This window comes from Astyanax mexicanus, chromosome 13 (assembly GCF_023375975.1).
Source record: "Astyanax mexicanus isolate ESR-SI-001 chromosome 13, AstMex3_surface, whole genome shotgun sequence".
NCBI classification, from domain to species: domain Eukaryota; kingdom Metazoa; phylum Chordata; class Actinopteri; order Characiformes; family Acestrorhamphidae; genus Astyanax; species Astyanax mexicanus.
This window is the reverse complement of record NC_064420.1, coordinates 52,345,001-52,365,000: the sequence shown is the minus strand read 5'-3', so window position 1 is coordinate 52,365,000 and position 20,000 is coordinate 52,345,001. Positions and strand designations below refer to the sequence as shown.

The 20,000-nt window shown below is 42.9% G+C and overlaps 1 protein-coding gene across 10 annotated transcripts in view; it reads right to left on the bottom strand.

The window, feature by feature from the left end:
* Positions 1-20,000, bottom strand: part of hdac7a (histone deacetylase 7a) — a 103,023-nt gene that overhangs the window by 20,560 nt on the left and 62,463 nt on the right. For all 10 annotated transcript variants that reach the window (XM_049486494.1, XM_049486498.1, XM_049486499.1 and 7 more), the window contains 10 exons: positions 16,955-17,063; positions 16,734-16,834; positions 10,637-10,759; positions 7,792-7,901; positions 6,137-6,238; positions 4,384-4,546; positions 4,118-4,296; positions 3,333-3,488; positions 1,860-2,076; positions 809-942 (listed from right to left, as the gene is read on the bottom strand). In XM_049486494.1, the coding sequence (XP_049342451.1) occupies positions 809-942; positions 1,860-2,076; positions 3,333-3,488; positions 4,118-4,296; positions 4,384-4,546; positions 6,137-6,238; positions 7,792-7,901; positions 10,637-10,759; positions 16,734-16,834; positions 16,955-17,063 (1,394 nt within the window). The remainder of the gene's footprint in view (positions 1-808; positions 943-1,859; positions 2,077-3,332; positions 3,489-4,117; positions 4,297-4,383; positions 4,547-6,136; positions 6,239-7,791; positions 7,902-10,636; positions 10,760-16,733; positions 16,835-16,954; positions 17,064-20,000) is intronic.

The following is a 20,000-nucleotide window of genomic DNA, read 5'->3' as shown; positions in this document are numbered from 1 at the left end:
GGCTTGCTACGTGGTTGCTGACGTGTTGCTAGATGGATCTGGGGGCTTGCTAGGGGGTTGTTAAGGTTTTGCTAGATGGTTCCTAAGGACTTGGTAGTTGTTAAGGTGTTTCTAGACAGGTGCTAAAAGACTTGCTCTGTGGTTGTTAAGGTATTGATAGATGGCTGCTATGGGCTTGCTAGATGGTGGCTCAGGTGTTGTTAGATGGTTCATAGGGGCTTGCTAGGTGGTGGTTGAGGTGTTTCTAGGTGTTTTCTAAGTGCTTGCTTGATAGTGGCTCAGGTGCTTTTAGATGGTTTCTAAAAACCTGCCTGGTGGTGGTTGAGGTGTTGCTAGGTGGTTGCTAAGGGCTTGCTAGGTGTTTGCTGAGGTTTTACTAGTTGGATCCGAGGGTCTTGCTACATAGTTGCTAAAGTGTTTACAGATGGTTCCTAAGTGTTTGCTATGCAATTGTTGAGGTGTTGCTATGTGGTAGATAAGGGTTGGCTAGGTGGTTGTTGAGGTGTTGCTATGTGGTAGATAAGGGTTGGCTAGGTGGTTGTTGAGGTGTTGCTATGTGGTAGATAAGGGTTGGCTAGGTGGTTGTTGAGGTGTTGCTATGTGGTAGATAAGGGTTGGCTAGGTGGTTGTTAAGGTGTTGCTATGTGGTAGATAAGGGTTGGCTAGGTGGTTGTTGAGGTGTTGCTATGTGGTAGATAAGGGTTGGCTAGGTGGTTGTTGAGGTGTTGCTAGACGTATCCTAAGTGCTTGGTAGGTGTTACTAGATGTTTGGTAGATGTTGCTAGATGTTTGGTACGGGCGCTGTTACCTCACACTGGACCCTCAGGCCTCTCTCCTGAAGGCGGGACCAGATGCTCTGGATTCTCCCAGCATGCTCTGGGTGAGTGCTGTTATCTCCACAGGTACACTGATGCTTCAACATCTGAGAGTCGTACACCAGACCTGCACACAAACACTCGCTTTAATACCTGATCTACGTCTGAATGAAATATAGTAATGATCTGTGACTGGTTCTGATCTTTCTGGGCTGCGACTGGTTCTGATCTCTATGGGCTGTGATTGGTTCTGATTTCTTTGGGCTATGAATGTTCTGATCTGTCTGGGCTGCGATTGGTTCTGATCTCTATGGGCTGTGATTGGTTCTGATTTCTTTGGGCTATGAATGTTCTGATCTTTCTGGGCTGCGATTGGTTCTGATCTCTATGAGCTGTGATTGGTTCTGATTTCTTTGGGCTATGAATGTTCTGATCTTTCTGGGCTGTGATTGGTTCTGATCTCTCTGAGCTGTAATTGGTTCTGATCTCTCTGAGCTGTGATTGGTTTCACTCTGATCTCTGAGCTGTGATTAGTCCTTGTGTGATCTCTATGGCCTGTATTTGGTTTAATCTGATATCTCTGGGCTCTGATTGGTTCTGATCTCTCTGGGATGTGATTGGTTCTGATCTCTCTGGACTGTGATTGGTTTGTCTCTGGTCTCTCTGGGCTGTGATTGGTTCTTGTCTGATCTCTAAGCCCAGTGATTGGTTCTGGTCTGGTCTGGTCTCTCTGGACTGTGATTGGTTTTGATCTCTCTGGGCTGTGATTGGTTCTGATCTCCCTGGTCTGTGACTGGTTCTGATCTCTCTGGGCTGTGATTGGTTCTGATCTCCCTGGTCTGTGACTGGTTCTGATCTCTCTGGGCTGTGATTGGTTCTGATCTCCCTGGTCTGTAATTGGTTCTGATCTCTCTGGTCTGTGACTGGTTCTGATCTCTCTGAGCTGTAATTGGTTCTGATCTCCCTGGTCTGTAATTGGTTCTGATCTCTCTGGGCTGTGATTGGTTCTGATCTCCCTGGTCTGTGATTGGTCAGTGGCAGTACCTGTGGTGAAGCGTGGTTGGCTGTGTGTTTCGGGGGCGGAGCTAGTGATGGGCAGGGTTTTTTCGGGCAGGGTGAGGGAGGTGGAGGCGGGGGACGACTGGGTGCGGGACAGCGGCCGGTGGACGCCGCTGAGCATCATGGGAACCGCCAGCGTCTCCATGTGGGCTGTCTGTCTGCGCAACTGCTGCAGCTGCTTCTGCGTCTCCCACAGCCGAGACTGCACACACACACACACACACACACACACACACACACACACACACACACACACACACACACACACACAATACACACACACCATACACACACGCACAATACACACACAATTATTACCAAACATTAAACCAGGAAATAATAAAATCTATACACCTATAAATATAAAAGTGAAACAATAGTAAATACTGATGTCATATACTCATATATACAGCAATATATATTGTATTCATATATACAGTGATATATAGTGTAGTCATGTATACAGTAATATACTGTGTCAGTATAAATACTATAATTAAATAATATAAGTCTTTCAAATGTAAGAAAAAGTAATATTAGAGAATAAATGTCCATCAATATAAAATAATAATAAAAGTAAATTAATAAAAGAAAACATAATAATAAACAATAAGTACCCATTCGGTATAAAAAAACAAATGAAAGTCTATCAGTTAAAAAAACAAACATTATAAAAGAGAAGTAATAAAAAAGAATGAAATAGATCAGTATTGATCAGTCGTGGTGGGTAAATACTCCTCTATACTCTACTATACTCTGTGTTTATTAATGATCAGAGTGTGTGCTGTTCTGCAGCGTCCTCTGCTGGACCAGGTCACGCATTACAACACTGAGCTCAGCACAGATCTGATCATATTAATATTAATAATGATTATTATTACCTGACGTCCAGCGGGACGGCTTCTATAATAAAGAGGAACTCCCTCCTATTCTACATTTACATCTGGATAAATCAGGATAAATTATTATTTTTTTCTTTTACATTTTATATTTAATTTAGATTTATATATTTTAATTTGAGTGAATATAATATAATCATATAAATCTGTATAAATACATTATAAAATCTGTCCGACAGTATTTAAAGACTATTTACGGTATTTATGGTACATAGTATTTAAGTAGTGTACTGTATTTATGTGTCAGTAGAGGCAGATTATTTAAATTTTCTCTCCGATACACAGTGCAGTAATTTTATTTAAACGAGATTAATATCACTCTGATTGTGTTCAGTGTTCCTTACGCACTGATTCTTAAATTACACTGTATATATGATATGAAAATATATCACAATACAATAAAACATTTATTATTACATTGTGTGTGTGTATAGTGTGAGTGTGTGAGTGTGTGTGTGAGTGTGTGAGTGTGTGTGTGTGTGTATAGTGTGAGTGTGTGTGTGAGTGTGTGTGAGTGTGTGTGTGTGTGTGTGTGTGTGTGTGTGTGTGTGTGTGTTACCTGGTTGAGTATGAGTGTCTGTTGTAGGTTGAGTTGATCATCCTGACTCTCTGCCTCCCTCATTGACTCTGCCCCCGATGACCCCCCCTCCTCTGAGTCCATATCCTCGGAGGGAATTTGTCGGAGGCGGGGCTTCTCACTGGACTTCGTCATGAGCTGCAGAACCCACATAATATAAACACATTTACATACAGAGCTGTGAAAACTAATTACCCCTAAATCTGAATCTGAATCTGAATCTAAATCTGAATCTAAATCTGAATCTAAATCTGAATCTAAATCTGAATCTAAATGTAATAATTAGTTTGTTCTTCTCTGTAATCAGTCTTTACTGGTAGCTGATAACGAGTCTTTCTCATCTCTGTGGAGGAATTTAGTTCCACTCTTCTTTACAGAATTACAGTTTTAATTCAGACTCGTTGGAGGATTTTCCAGAATAAAAGTCCTGTTTAAGATCATCCACAGCATCTCAATCAGACTTTAACTAGACCCTCCAAAATCTTCATTTAGTTAAATTTTAATCCATTCAGAGACACTGAACTTGACTTGTTTGTGTGTTTTGGGTCATTGTCCTGCTGCAGAACCCAAGTAACTCCTGAGCTTGAGGTCAGTAAGAAACAGATGGAGGATTTTCTGATAAACAGCAGAATTCCTGCTTCAATCTATTACAGCAAGTTTTATCCAGCAGCTCCAGATCATCACACACTACGACACCATGTTTTATATCGTTCAGTATGATGATCTTTTTTTCTGAAATTATGTGTTTTTTATGTGTGTGATCTCACCTTGCCCAGGTGTGTGTGTTGTTTGAGTCTGTGCAGGATCTGGTTGCCGTGGTGCTGTTGGTGCAGTAGGTGTGTGTGGAGGGTCCGGGGGCTCGGGGGCAGGGGTTCTGACCGGGTCCGGCTCAGGGGTTTATGGGGTCCGGGGGCGGCGCTGAACTGCAGCGGACTCAAACCTGGAACTGAACATTCACACATTTATAAACCCTGCTCCGGCTCCGCCCACCGGCCAGTTTATCAGAAACGCCCGCTCTGTGGTGTGTACTGACCTGCCAGCAGCGGCGCGTGAACCAGACCGGACGGCTCCAGGATGAACAGCGGCTGCAGCAGGGGGGCGCTCTGCTCCTCCACACCCAGTGGCACCAGAACCGGAGACCCGCCCGACACCAGCGGCACCCGACCCAGCTTCAGCCCGCCCACTTCCCCCTCCACCTGCAGACACGCCAAACATTACCATTAACATTATCATTATTAACATTACCATTATTAACATTATCATTATTAACATTACCATTATTAACATTATCATCTTTAACATTATCATTATTAACATTACCATTATTAACATTATCATTATTAACATTACCATTATTAACATTATCGTTATTAACATTACCGTTATTAACATTATCATTATTAACATTATCATTATTAACATTATCATTATTAACATTATCATTATTAACATTACCATTATTAACATTATCATTATTAACATTACCATTATTAACATTATCGTTATTAACATTACCGTTATTAACATTATCATTATTAACATTATCATTATTAACATTATCATTATTAACATTATCATTATTAACATTACCATTATTAACATTATCATTATTAACATTACCATTATTAACATTGTCGTCATTAACATTATCATCATTAACATTATCATCTTTAACATTATCATTATTAACATTATCATTATTAACATTACCATTATTAACATTATTATTACTATTACCATTATCATCTTTAACATTATCATTATTAACATTATCATTATTAACATTATCATTATTATCATTATTATTACTATTACCATTATCATCTTTAACATTATCATTATTAACATTATCATTATTAACATTATCATTATTAACATTACCATTATTAACATTATTATTACTATTACCATTATCATCTTTAACATTACCATTATTAACATTGTCGTCATTAACATTATCATCTTTAACATTATCATTATTAACATTGTCATCATTAACATTATCATCTTTAACATTATCATTATTAACATTATCATTATTAACATTATTATTACTATTACCATTACCATTATCATCTTTAACATTATCATTATTAACATTATCATTATTAACATTACCATTATTATCATTATTATTACTATTACCATTATCATCTTTAACATTATCATTATTAACATTATCATTATTAACATTATCATTATTAACATTATCAGTATTAACATTATCATTATTAACATTATCATTATTAACATTACCATTATTAACATTGTCGTCATTAACATTATCATCATTAACATTATCATCTTTAACATTATCATTATTAACATTATCATTATTAACATTATCATTATTATCATTATTATTACTATTACCATTAACATTATCATCTTTAACATTATCATCATCTTTAATAATATCATTAAAATGATCAATATCACTAACATTATCACCAACATCAATAATATTATCACTACCATTATCATTCTCTACCATCATTACCGCTACTATTATCAATCATTATTATGATTACCTTATAATTTTACCATAATTATTAATCACCATCATTACCATTGCCATCGTCAATTATCAATATTCAATTATTAATCAATAGTACCTTTATCATGTTACCATTATCATTATTAATCACTATCATTATCACTATTTTATTATATTATTATTATTCTCATTTTCATTATCAATCACCATTACCGTTAACATTATTAATCACATGATCAGTGTGTGTAGTGATTATTAGTGATGTGTATGTGGGTCAGTAGTGAGTTACCTTGGCGTGAGCCGGGAGCCCCAGTGTGATGGTGGGGAGGGAGGAGTGAACCGGAACCGAGAAATGAGCCAGAGATCCGTCCGGCAATAAAATCCTCTGAGCCTACACACACACACACACACACACACACATTACACACACACACACACACACACACACACACACACACAGACACATTACACACACATTACACACACACACACACACACACACACACACACATTACACACACACACACACACACACACACACACACACACACATTACACACACACACACATTACACACACATTACACACACACACACACACACACACACACACACATTACACACACACACACACACACACACATTACACACACACACACATTACACACACACACACACACACACATTACACACACACACACACACACACACATTACACACACACACACACATTACACACACACACACACACACACATTACACACACACACACACACACACGCACACACACATTACACACACACACACACATACTCGTCAGTACTTTAACTCATACTGTCAGTAAGTTACTGTGTTTTGGCTACATTAGATTTTGCAGCAGCAGCTCGTTTATCTACAGTTCTACTAATCACTGATCAATACTGGGGTTTAATCCCCTCTATATCCCACCAGCCCCTGTGGAGCATCGATTCAGCAGTGTAAAGCGCTGCCACTATGATCGGGAGATCGCTGGTTCAAATCCCAGTCATGCAGCTTGCCATCAGCTGCTGGAGTCCTGAGAGAGCACAGTTGTCCTTGCTCTCTCTGGGTGTGTACAGTACAGTAGATGGTGCTCTCTCTTTCTCCTCATCACTACTAGGGTGATGTGGATCAGCACAAGGCTGCGTCTGTGAGCTGATGTATCAGAACCGAGTCGCTGCGCTTTCTGACTTCACATGTATCGGAGGAGGCGTGTGCTGGACTTCACCCTCCTGGTGTTGGAGCATCACTAGTGATGGGGGGGGGGGTTGGGTAATTGGCCGCGTAAATTGGGGAGAAAATGGGGAAAAACTAGTGTAAACAGTAGTGTGTGTGTGTGTGTGTGTGTGTACACTGTGTGTGTGTGTGTTTATGTTGATAAGGTGCGCAGTGTGGGATTGTGTGTCGGTTGTCCTTCTCCAGTGTCTCTGTTTAAAACATTTCATTATAGGGCTCTCCACACACACACACACACACACACACACTCACACACACACACAAACACACAAACACACACACACACACACTTCCCAACTGCACACTTTCCACGAACTCAAAGCCCTCAGTACTAAACAGCAGCTGAATATTCTGATGATTATAGTGTGTGTTTATGCAGGTTTACGAGCCAAATCATTAGGACCACTGCGGGTAACAGTAACAGTGCTGCTGGTGCAGAACCAGCGCTGGTTCTCTGTTAGACGGTAACCGAACACTCGGTTCTCTGAGCATCTCTCACACTCTTATAATATTCAAACCAGTTTCAGATTAAGGATAAAGTCCCGCCTTAAAACTAAAAGCAGCCAATGAACTGGCCTCTTACGCTGAGAGCGTGTTAGTGGGGAGGAGCTGCCTGCATAAGGAGATCAGCGCAGGCGCAGCAGCCTGAATAAACTTAATACTCTGTTTATAACGCATTATTAATCCTCACCTCATGACTCAGAGCTCCAGCAGGGGGCAGCACTCCGTTCTCATTGGGCAGACTGTCGTTAGGGGAACTGCACCCGGATACTGGAGTACTACTGCTACTGGGGGAGGAGTCTGAGAGAGAGAGAGAGAGAGAGAGAGAGAGAGAGAGATAGTTTTTATATAGTATGTAGTTTTGTTTATAGTATGTCATGTATAGTGTGTGCGTGGGTGTGTAGTGTGTGTGTACAGTGTGTGTGTGTATAGTCTGTGTATAGTGTGTGTTTGTGTGTGTAGTGTGTACAGTGTGTGTGTGCGTACAGTGTGTGTGTATAGTCTGTGTATAGTGTGTGTTTGTGTGTGTAGTGTGTACAGTGTGTGTGTGTATAGTCTGTGTATAGTGTGTGTTTGTGTGTGTAGTGTGTACAGTGTGTGTGTGTGTGTGTATAGTCTGTGTATAGTGTGTGAAACAGTGTGGACAAAAGCACACAATATAAATTATTATAACTAATTTATAATATTACTGATTTATTGCTTATTATTACACATTTGTAAAGCCTCCACACTCATGTTTCCTTTTATTGTAAATTATCATTAATAATTCTAAATGTTAATCCTGTAAATATCTTACGTTCTGTTGTTGTAATTGTATGTATGTAATCTTTCTTTTATTGTTATTTATGTTTATATGTTTTCTGTTATATAGTTTGACAATAGTGTTGCTTTTTACATTCATGCCAATAAAGCTCTGCTGTACAGAACTGAACTAGTGTGTGTGTGTATAGTGTGTGTGTGTGTGTATAGTGTGTGTGTATAGTGTGTCTGTGTATATAGTGTGTGTGTATAGTGTGTGTGTATAGTGTGTGTGTATAGTGTGTGTGTATAGTGTGTGTGTGTATATAGTGTGTGTGTGTATAGTGTGTGTATAGTGTGTGTATAGTGTGTGTGTATAGTGTGTCTGTGTATATAGTGTGTGTGTATAGTGTGTGTGTATAGTGTGTGTGTATAGTGTGTGTGTGTATATAGTGTGTGTGTGTATAGTGTGTGTGTATAGTGTGTGTGTATAGTGTGTGTGTGTATATAGTGTGTGTGTGTATAGTGTGTGTGTGTGTATAGTGTGTGTGTGTGTGTATAGTGTGTGTGTATAGTGTGTGTGTATAGTGTGTGTGTGTGTGTGTATAGTGTGTCTGTGTATATAGTGTGTGTGTATAGTGTGTGTGTGTATATAGTGTGTGTGTATAGTGTGTGTGTATAGTGTGTGTGTGTATATAGTGTGTGTGTATAGTGTGTCTGTGTATATAGTGTGTGTGTATAGTGTGTGTGTTTATATAGTGTGTGTGTATATAGTGTGTGTGTGTATAGTGTGTCTGTGTATATAGTGTGTGTGTATAGTGTGTGTGTTTATATAGTGTGTGTGTATATAGTGTGTGTGTGTATAGTGTGTCTGTGTATATAGTGTGTGTATAGTGTGTGTGTTTATATAGTGTGTGTGTATATAGTGTGTGTGTGTATAGTGTGTCTGTGTATATAGTGTGTGTGTATAGTGTGTGTGTTTATATAGTGTGTGTGTATATAGTGTGTGTGTGTATAGTGTGTCTGTGTATATAGTGTGTGTGTATAGTGTGTGTTTATATAGTGTGTGTGTATATAGTGTGTGTGTGTATAGTGTGTCTGTGTATATAGTGTGTGTGTATAGTGTGTCTGTGTATATAGTGTGTGTGTATAGTGTGTGTGTTTATATAGTGTGTGTGTATATAGTGTGTGTGTGTATAGTGTGTCTGTGTATATAGTGTGTGTATAGTGTGTGTGTATAGTGTGTCTGTGTATATAGTGTGTGTGTATAGTGTGTGTGTATAGTGTGTGTGTGTGTGTGTATAGTGTGTGTGTGTGTGTATAGTGTGTGTGTATAGTGTGTGTGTATAGTGTGTGTGTGTGTGTGTGTGTATAGTGTGTGTCTGTGTATATAGTGTGTGTGTATAGTGTGTGTGTGTATATAGTGTGTGTGTATAGTGTGTCTGTGTATATAGTGTGTGTGTATAGTGTGTGTGTGTATACAGTGTGTGTGTGTGTGTGTGTATAGTGTGTCTGTGTATATAGTGTGTGTGTATAGTGTGTGTGTGTGTATGTGTGTGTATAGTGTGTCTGTGTATATAGTGTGTGTGTATAGTGTGTGTGTGTATACAGTGTGTGTGTGTGTGTGTGTATAGTGTGTCTGTGTATATAGTGTGTGTGTATAGTGTGTGTGTGTGTATGTGTGTGTATAGTGTGTCTGTGTATATAGTGTGTGTGTATACAGTGTGTGTGTGTGTGTGTGTGTATAGTGAGTGTGTGTGTATAGTGTGTGTGTGTATACAGTGTGTGTGTGTGTGTGTGTATAGTGTGTCTGTGTATATAGTGTGTGTGTATAGTGTGTGTGTGTGTATGTGTGTGTATAGTGTGTCTGTGTATATAGTGTGTGTGTATAGTGTGTCTGTGTATATAGTGTGTGTGTATAGTGTGTCTGTGTATATAGTGTGTGCGTATAGTGTGTCTGTGTATATAGTGTGTGTGTATAGTGTGTGTATAGTGTATATAGTGTGTGCGTATAGTGTGTGTGTATAGTGTATATAGTGTGTGTGTATAGTGTGTGTGTATAGTGTGTCTGTGTATATAGTGTGTGTGTATAGTGTGTGTATAGTGTATATAGTGTGTGCGTATAGTGTGTGTATAGTGTATATAGTGTGTGTGTATAGTGTGTGTGTATAGTGTGTCTGTGTATATAGTGTGTGTGTATAGTGTGTCTGTGTATATAGTGTGTGTGTATAGTGTGTGTATAGTGTATATAGTGTGTGCGTATAGTGTGTCTGTGTATACAGTGTGTGTGTGTGTACCCAGTGTATCAGGTGCTCGGTGTTTGATGGTGGGGGGGGCGCTCTCTTTGCGGGTCAGGGGGCTCTTCCTGGTGTTCAGGTGCTTCTTTAGCTTATGCTTCACCTTCAGGTTGGGTTCTGAGGCTGAACACACAAACACACACACACACACACAAACACACACACACACAAACACACACCGCACACAATAGATGTTCAGAATAAATAATATTAATAATAAATAAATATAACCCTAAACATCAGAATAAATTTATAATCACTTATTGATCTAAATCACTTTTATCTTTAATATATGTATAAATATATATACTATTATCTTTTTACTTCTTATTTGTCAATTTGTTTTTTTATGGTATTTCTGAATTTTCTGTTTAACATATATATGTATGTATATATATATATATATTAAACGTTGATTTAAAATTAGTGCTTACTTTATTTTTATAATTTTTTACTATTTTATTCTTATTATTTCTATTGTTTTCAGTCCCTTTGATGTTGTAAAGCTCGGCAACACTGTAAATGAGGGTCTAACCCTCCCCAACACACACCTGCCCAACACACACCTGCCCAACACACACCTGCCCAACACACACCTCCCCAACACACACCTCCCCAACACACACCTGCCCAACACACACCTCCCCAACACACACCTGCCCAACACACACCTCCCCAACACACACCTGCCCAACACACACCTGCCCAACACACACCTCCCCAACACACACCTGCCCAACACACACCTCCCCAACACACACCTGCCCAACACACACCTGCCCAACACACACCTCCCCAACACACACCTGCCCAACACACACCTCCCCAACACACACCTGCCCAACACACACCTGCACAACACACACCTCCCCAACACACACCTGCCCAACACACACCTCCCCAACACACACCTGCCCAACACACACCTCCCCAACACACACCTGCCCAACACACACCTGCCCAACACACACCTCCCCAACACACACCTGCCCAACACACACCTGCCCAACACACACCTGCACAACACACACCTCCCCAACACACACCTGCCCAACACACACCTCCCCAACACACACCTGCCCAACACACACCTCCCCAACACACACCTGCCCAACACACACCTGCCCAACACACACCTCCCCAACACACACCTGCACAACACACACCTGCCCAACACACACCTCCCCAACACACACCTGCCCAACACACACCTCCCCAACACACACCTGCCCAACACACACCTGCACAACACACACCTCCCCAACACACACCTGCCCAACACACACCTCCCCAACACACACCTGCCCAACACACACCTGCCCAACACACACCTGCCCAACACACACCTGCACAACACACACCTCCCCAACACACACCTGCCCAACACACACCTCCCCAACACACACCTGCCCAACACACACCTCCCCAACACACACCTGCCCAACACACACCTGCCCAACACACACCTCCCCAACACACACCTGCACAACACACACCTGCCCAACACACACCTCCCCAACACACACCTGCCCAACACACACCTCCCCAACACACACCTGCCCAACACACACCTCCCCAACACACACCTGCCCAACACACACCTGCCCAACACACACCTCCCCAACACACACCTGCCCAACACACACCTGCCCAACACACACCTCCCCAACACACACCTGCACAACACACACCTCCCCAACACACACCTGCACAACACACACCTGCCCAACACACACCTCCCCAACACACACCTGCCCAACACACACCTCCCCAACACACACCTGCCCAACACACACCTCCCCAACACACACCTGCACAACACACACCTCCCCAACACACACCTGCACAACACACACCTGCCCAACACACACCTCCCCAACACACACCTGCCCAACACACACCTCCCCAACACACACCTGCCCAACACACACCTGCCCAACACACACCTCCCCAACACACACCTGCCCAACACACACCTCCCCAACACACACCTGCCCAACACACACCTCCCCAACACACACCTCCCCAACACACACCTGCCCAACACACACCTCCCCAACACCTCCCCCAACACTCACCTCCCCAACACACACCTGCCCAACACACACCTCCCCAACACCTCCCCCAACACTCACCTCCCCAACACACACCTGCCCAACACACACCTGCCCAACACACACCTCCCCGACACACACCTCCCCAACACACACCTCCCCAACACCTCCCCCAACACTCACCTCCCCAACACACACCTGCCCAACACACACCTCCCCAACACCTCCCCCAACACTCACCTCCCCAACACACACCTGCCCAACACACACCTGCCCAACACACACCTCCCCAACACAAACCTCCCCAACACACACCTGCCCAACACACACCTCCCCAACACACACCTGCCCAACACACACCTCCCCAACACACACCTCCCCAACACACACCTGCCCAACACACACCTCCCCAACACCTCCCCCAACACTCACCTCCCCAACACAGACCTCCCCAACACACACCTGCCCAACACACACCTGCCCAACACACAACTCCCCAACACACACCTCCCCAACACACACCTGCCCAACACACACCTCCCCAACACCTCCCCCAACACTCACCTCCCCAACACACACCTGCCCAACACACACCTGCCCAACACACAGCTCCCCAACACACACCTGCCCAACACACACCTGCCCAACACACACCTCCCCAACACACACCTGCCCAACACACACCTGCCCAACACACACCTGCACAACACACACCTCCCCAACACACACCTGCCCAACACACACCTCCCCAACACACACCTGCCCAACACACACCTCCCCAACACACACCTGCCCAACACACACCTGCCCAACACACACCTCCCCAACACACACCTGCACAACACACACCTGCCCAACACACACCTCCCCAACACACACCTGCCCAACACACACCTCCCCAACACACACCTGCCCAACACACACCTCCCCAACACACACCTGCACAACACACACCTCCCCAACACACACCTGCACAACACACACCTGCCCAACACACACCTCCCCAACACACACCTGCCCAACACACACCTCCCCAACACACACCTGCCCAACACACACCTGCCCAACACACACCTCCCCAACACACACCTGCCCAACACACACCTCCCCAACACACACCTGCCCAACACACACCTCCCCAACACACACCTCCCCAACACACACCTCCCCAACACCTCCCCCAACACTCACCTCCCCAACACACACCTGCCCAACACACACCTCCCCAACACCTCCCCCAACACTCACCTCCCCAACACACACCTGCCCAACACACACCTGCCCAACACACACCTCCCCAACACACACCTCCCCAACACACACCTCCCCAACACTCACCTCCCCAACACACACCTGCCCAACACACACCTCCCCAACACCTCCCCCAACACTCACCTCCCCAACACACACCTGCCCAACACACACCTGCCCAACACACACCTCCCCAACACAAACCTCCCCAACACACACCTGCCCAACACACACCTCCCCAACACACACCTGCCCAACACACACCTCCCCAACACACACCTCCCCAACACACACCTGCCCAACACACACCTCCCCAACACCTCCCCCAACACTCACCTCCCCAACACAGACCTCCCCAACACACACCTGCCCAACACACACCTGCCCAACACACAGCTCCCCAACACACACCTCCCCAACACACACCTGCCCAACACACACCTCCCCAACACCTCCCCCAACACTCACCTCCCCAACACACACCTGCCCAACACACACCTGCCCAACACACAGCTCCCCAACACACACCTGCCCAACACACACCTCCCCAACACACACCTCCCCAACACACACCTTCCCAACACACACCTCCCCAACACACACCTGCCCAACACACACCTCCCCAACACACACCTGCCCAACATACACCTCCCCAACACACACCTGCCCAACACACACCTCCCCAACACACACCTGCCCAACACACACCTCCCCAACACACACCTGCACAACACACACCTACCCAACACACACCTCCCCAACACCTCCCCCAACACACACCTCCCCAACACAGACCTCCCCAACACACACCTCCCCAACACAGACCTCCCCAACACACACCTCCCCAACACACACCTCCCCAACACCTCCCCCAACACACACCTCCCCAACACAGACCTCCCCAACACACACCTCCCCAACACACACCTCCCCCAACACTCACCTCCCCAACACACACCTGCCCAACACACAGCTCCCCAACACACACCTGCCCAACACACACCTCCCCAACACACACCTCCCCAACACTCACCTCCCCAACACACCTCCCCAACACACACCTCCCCAACACACACCTCCCCAACACTCACCTCCCCAACACACACCTCCCCACACCTGCCCAACACACACCTCCCCAACACTCACCTCCCCAACACACACATCCCCAACACACACCTCCCCAACACACACCTCCCCAACACACACCTCCGCAACACTCACCTCCCCAACACACCTCCCCAACACACACCTCCCCAACACACACCTCCCCAACACACCTCCCCAACACACCTGCCCAACACACACCTCCCTAACACTCACCTCCCCAACACTCACCTCCCCAACACACACCTCCCCAACACACACCTCCCCAACACTCACCTCCCCAACACACACCTCCCCACACCTGCCCAACACACACCTCCCCAACACACACCTCCCCAACACACACCTCCCCAACACACACCTCCCCAACACTCACCTCCCCAACACACACCTCCCCACACCTGCCCAACACACACCTCCCCAACACACACCTCCCCAACACTCACCTCCCCAACACACACCTCCCCAACACTCACCTCCCCAACACACACCTACCCAACACATTAGTCTGGTGTGTTAGTGTGTAAACACGGCCGGGTGCTGTGGGTGTAATTAGACGGGAGCCGTGTCTGATCACAGAGAGCGAGAGATTAAAATAGCAGTTCCTATTTCACTGAGTTATTCTCGCCTCCAGCCAGACACACACTACACACACACTACACACACTAGACACACTAACACACACACTACACACACTACACACACACTACACACACTAACACACACTATCACACACTAACACACACTACACACACTACAGACAGAACAAACGCACCATTTCTAATGAAGTGGCTAGTATGAAGAACTTACACTCTGCATAAGGCAGGTTGTGATGCTCATTGCTATCTCACACCCCACCAACAGTGTATTTTCACTCCTTCCTCCTGTCTGGTTTAAACAGCAGCAGATCTTCTGAATATATCTACACTGATGGGCGTGGTGTTCTGGAAATGAGGTGTGTTCAGGTACATTTCTGGAGTTTTATCTTGTTTATCTTGGTAACAGAAAACACAGGAGCTCCACTGACTGAATACAACCTAGACAGACGCCAACAGTCAGACGTTCATCGCTATCTCGGTAACACAGGCGCCGTGCCGAGCCGAGCGTACACCCCCACTTATTACACACACATGAACACACAGCAGCACAAACCCAACTTTTACATCAACAATAAACAGAATAGTAAATAAAACAACATTGCTGTTCCCGTAAATGAGCTGCTGGAGCTCCTTCACAGCGTCAACCAGCAGCTCAGTTTCCTCTGCTGAGAAGAGTTTGTTGAACACGTCCAGGTAGCTGCACCGTTACAATAGCAATCCACCAAAGACAGAGCTCATCTGGTTCTACTCTTAAAATGAATGATAAGTAACTTAGAGACTCTCTGATTGGTTTATTATTTCACATTACGCCCAAAATTACCCACACCCATGATTAATTAAGAATTAGAATTAGTATGTATGTGACTTTTGCTTTGCGTTTCGAGATGAGCATGGTGTACTTTTCCCGTCGTTACAATAGCAAAGGCACACTGATGATTCCTAAAAAAGCTACATGTTGTATCATGAACAGGAAGTCTGTATATGATGAAGGAGAGGTTTAAGGACTGAACCTTGAGAAGATGGGCTCCTAAAATAAAGTGGCAACAAGATAGGTGTTTCCAATAAAGTAGCCAGTGGGTGTGTACGTACTTGCTCTCCTGAGGGGGGGGTCGTCGGGTCCGTCGGGATGGGGCTGCGGGGGGGAGGAGAGGTGGGGCTGCAGCGAGACGCTGGGATCCGGAGCCAACTCTCTACACAAACACGGATACAATTAAACCCTGCTACAGCTACAGAACTGAGAGAGTACAGTGTGTGTGTACAGTGTGTGTGTACAGTGTTTGTGTTTGTGTGTACAGTGTGTGTGTGTGTACCTGTACGCTACAGGTGTGCTGCTGAGGGGGTTTGTGCTGCTTTTCTCCTTCCTCTTCTTCAGGATCACCTCTGCCAACTTCTGCTTCACCACCGAACTGGCCACTGCACCTGCCAATCAAAACACACAGCCAATCAGAGGCCACAATTAACAAGCACAGCCAATGAGAAAATTGCAAGCAACCCAACAGCAAATAAGAGCATGCCCAGTCAATGCAAACAACTAGAGATTTCAATTAACCAATAAGACGACATAAACAACTTAACAGCCAATGAGAGGACATCAATCAACTCAGCAACTCAACCAATGAGACAACATCAATGAACTCAAAAGCCAATGAGATGATGGTAATGAGCACAACAGCCAATGAGAGGACATAAATCAACTTAAAAGCGAACAAGATGATGTTAAATAGCACAACAGCCAATGAGACAACATCAATCAACTCAACAGCCAATGAAAGGACGTCAATCAACTCAAAAGCCAATGAGAGGACATCAATCAACTCAAAAGCCAATGAGAGGACATCAATCAACTCAAACGCTAATGAGAGGAAGTCAATCAACTTAACAGTCAATGACAGGACGTCAATCAATTTAAACGCCAATGAGAGGACGTCAATGAAATCAATAGCAAATTAGATTATGTGAATCAATTTAAGAGCAAATGAGATAATGCCAATTAATTCAGCAGCCAATGAGAGTAAACCAAATAACTCAACAGAAATGACAATTATGAAGAGCCAATCAAATGATGACAATGATGAAAGCGAATGAAATTTTGGTAATCAATACAGACAGCCAATAAGACTTAATCTACACAACAGCTAATGAGATGATCTCAATTATTATTAATAATAATAATAATAATAATAATAATAATAATAATAATAATAATAATAATAATAATAATAATAATAATAATAATAATAAAGAAGGTTAAGGTTATAAAATTGCCGACTCACAACTTTTCATCTGCAGTTCCCGAAGCATCATGTGATAAAACACGTTAACATTTACAATTCTACACTCATAATTTCACACTCACAAAGTGTACAATTACAATTCCATAGTTGCAACTCTATAGTTGGAATTCTACACACAAAATTCTACACTCACAATTTTACACTTACAAATATACACACACAGAATCAAATAATCAAACAATAAAACTTTAACTGATTTAATGATTCTACGTATATATTTCCCAGGCCCAAACAAAAACATCACCTTATGTTAGAAAGTGTGTGTGTGTGTGTGTATGTGTATGTGTGCGTGTGTGTGTATGTGTGTGTGTATGTGTGTGTGTGTATGTGTGTGTGTGTGTGTGTGTGTGTGTGTGTGATAACAGGTGCTACAGGAGCTGATTGCTCTCGTCAGTATTAACTCAGGATCTTGTTTGCAATGTAAATTCTATTTTTATTCTCAATACTGAACACAATATTTATACACTAAAATCCTCTATTCTAGTGTATAGGAGTGTTTATTGAGGGTGTTTAAAGACTAATATCTTCTATTCTAGTGTATAGGAGTGTTTATTGAGGGTGTTTATAGGCTAATATCTCCTATTCTAGTGTATAGGAGTGTTTATTGAGGGTGTTTATAGACTAATATCTCCTATTCTATTGTATAGGAGTGTTTATTGAGGGTGTTTATAGACTAATATCTCCTATTCTAGTGTATAGGAGTGTTTATTGAGGGTGTTTATAGACTAATATCTCCTATTCTAATGTATAGGAGTGTTTATTGAAGGTGTTTATAGACTAATATCTCCTATTCTAGTGTATAGGAGTGTTTGTTGAGGGTGTTTATAGACTAATATCTCCTATTCTTGTGTATATGAATGTTTATTGAGGGTGTTTACAGACTAATATCTAATATTCTAGTGTATAGGAGTGTTTGTTGAGGGTGTTTATAGACTAATATCTCCTATTCTAGTGTATAGGAGTGTTTATTGAGGGTGTTTATAGACTAATATCTCCTATTCTAGTGTATAGGAGTGTTTGTTGAGGGTGTTTATAGACTAATATCTCTTATTCTAGTGTATAGGAGTGTTTATTGAGGGTGTTTATAGACTAATATCTCCTATTCTAATGTATAGGAGTGTTTATTGAAGGTGTTTATAGACTAATATCTCCTATTCTTGTGTATAGGAATGTTTATTGAAGGTGTTTATAGACTAATATCTCCTATTCTAGTGTATAGGAGTGTTTATTGAGGGTGTTTATAGACTAATATCTCTTATTCTAGTGTATAGGAGTGTTTATTGAGGGTGTTTATAGACTAATATCTCCTATTCTTGTGTATAGGAATGTTTATTGAAGGTGTTTATAGACTAATATCTCCTATTCTAGTGTATAGGAGTGTTTATTGAGGGTGTTTATAGACTAATATCTCTTATTCTAGTGTATAGGAGTGTTTATTGAGGGTGTTTATAGACTAATATCTCCTATTCTAATGTATAGGAGTGTTTATTGAAGGTGTTTATAGACTAATATCTCCTATTCTTGTGTATAGGAATGTTTATTGAAGGTGTTTATAGACTAATATCTCCTATTCTAGTGTATAGGAGTGTTTATTAAGGGTGTTTATATACTAATATCTCTTATTCTAGTGTATAGGAGTGTTTATTGAGGGTGTTTATAGACTAATATCTCCTATTCTAGTGTATAGGAGTGTTTAGTGAGGGTGTTTATAGACTAATATCTCCTATTCTAGTGTATAGGAGTGTTTAGTGAGGGTGTTTGTAGACTAATATCTCCTATTCTAGTGTATAGGAATGTTTATTGAGGGTGTTTATAGACTAATATCTCCTATTCTAGTGTATAGGAGTGTTTAGTGAGGGTGTTTGTAGACTAATATCTCCTATTCTAGTGTATAGGAATGTTTATTGAGGGTGTTTATAGACTAATATCTCCTATTCTAGTGTATAGGAGTGTTTGTTGAGGGTGTTTATAGACTAATATATCCTATTCTTGTGTATAGGAATGTTTATTGAGGGTGTTTACAGACTAATATCTAATATTCTAGTGTATAGGAGTGTTTGTT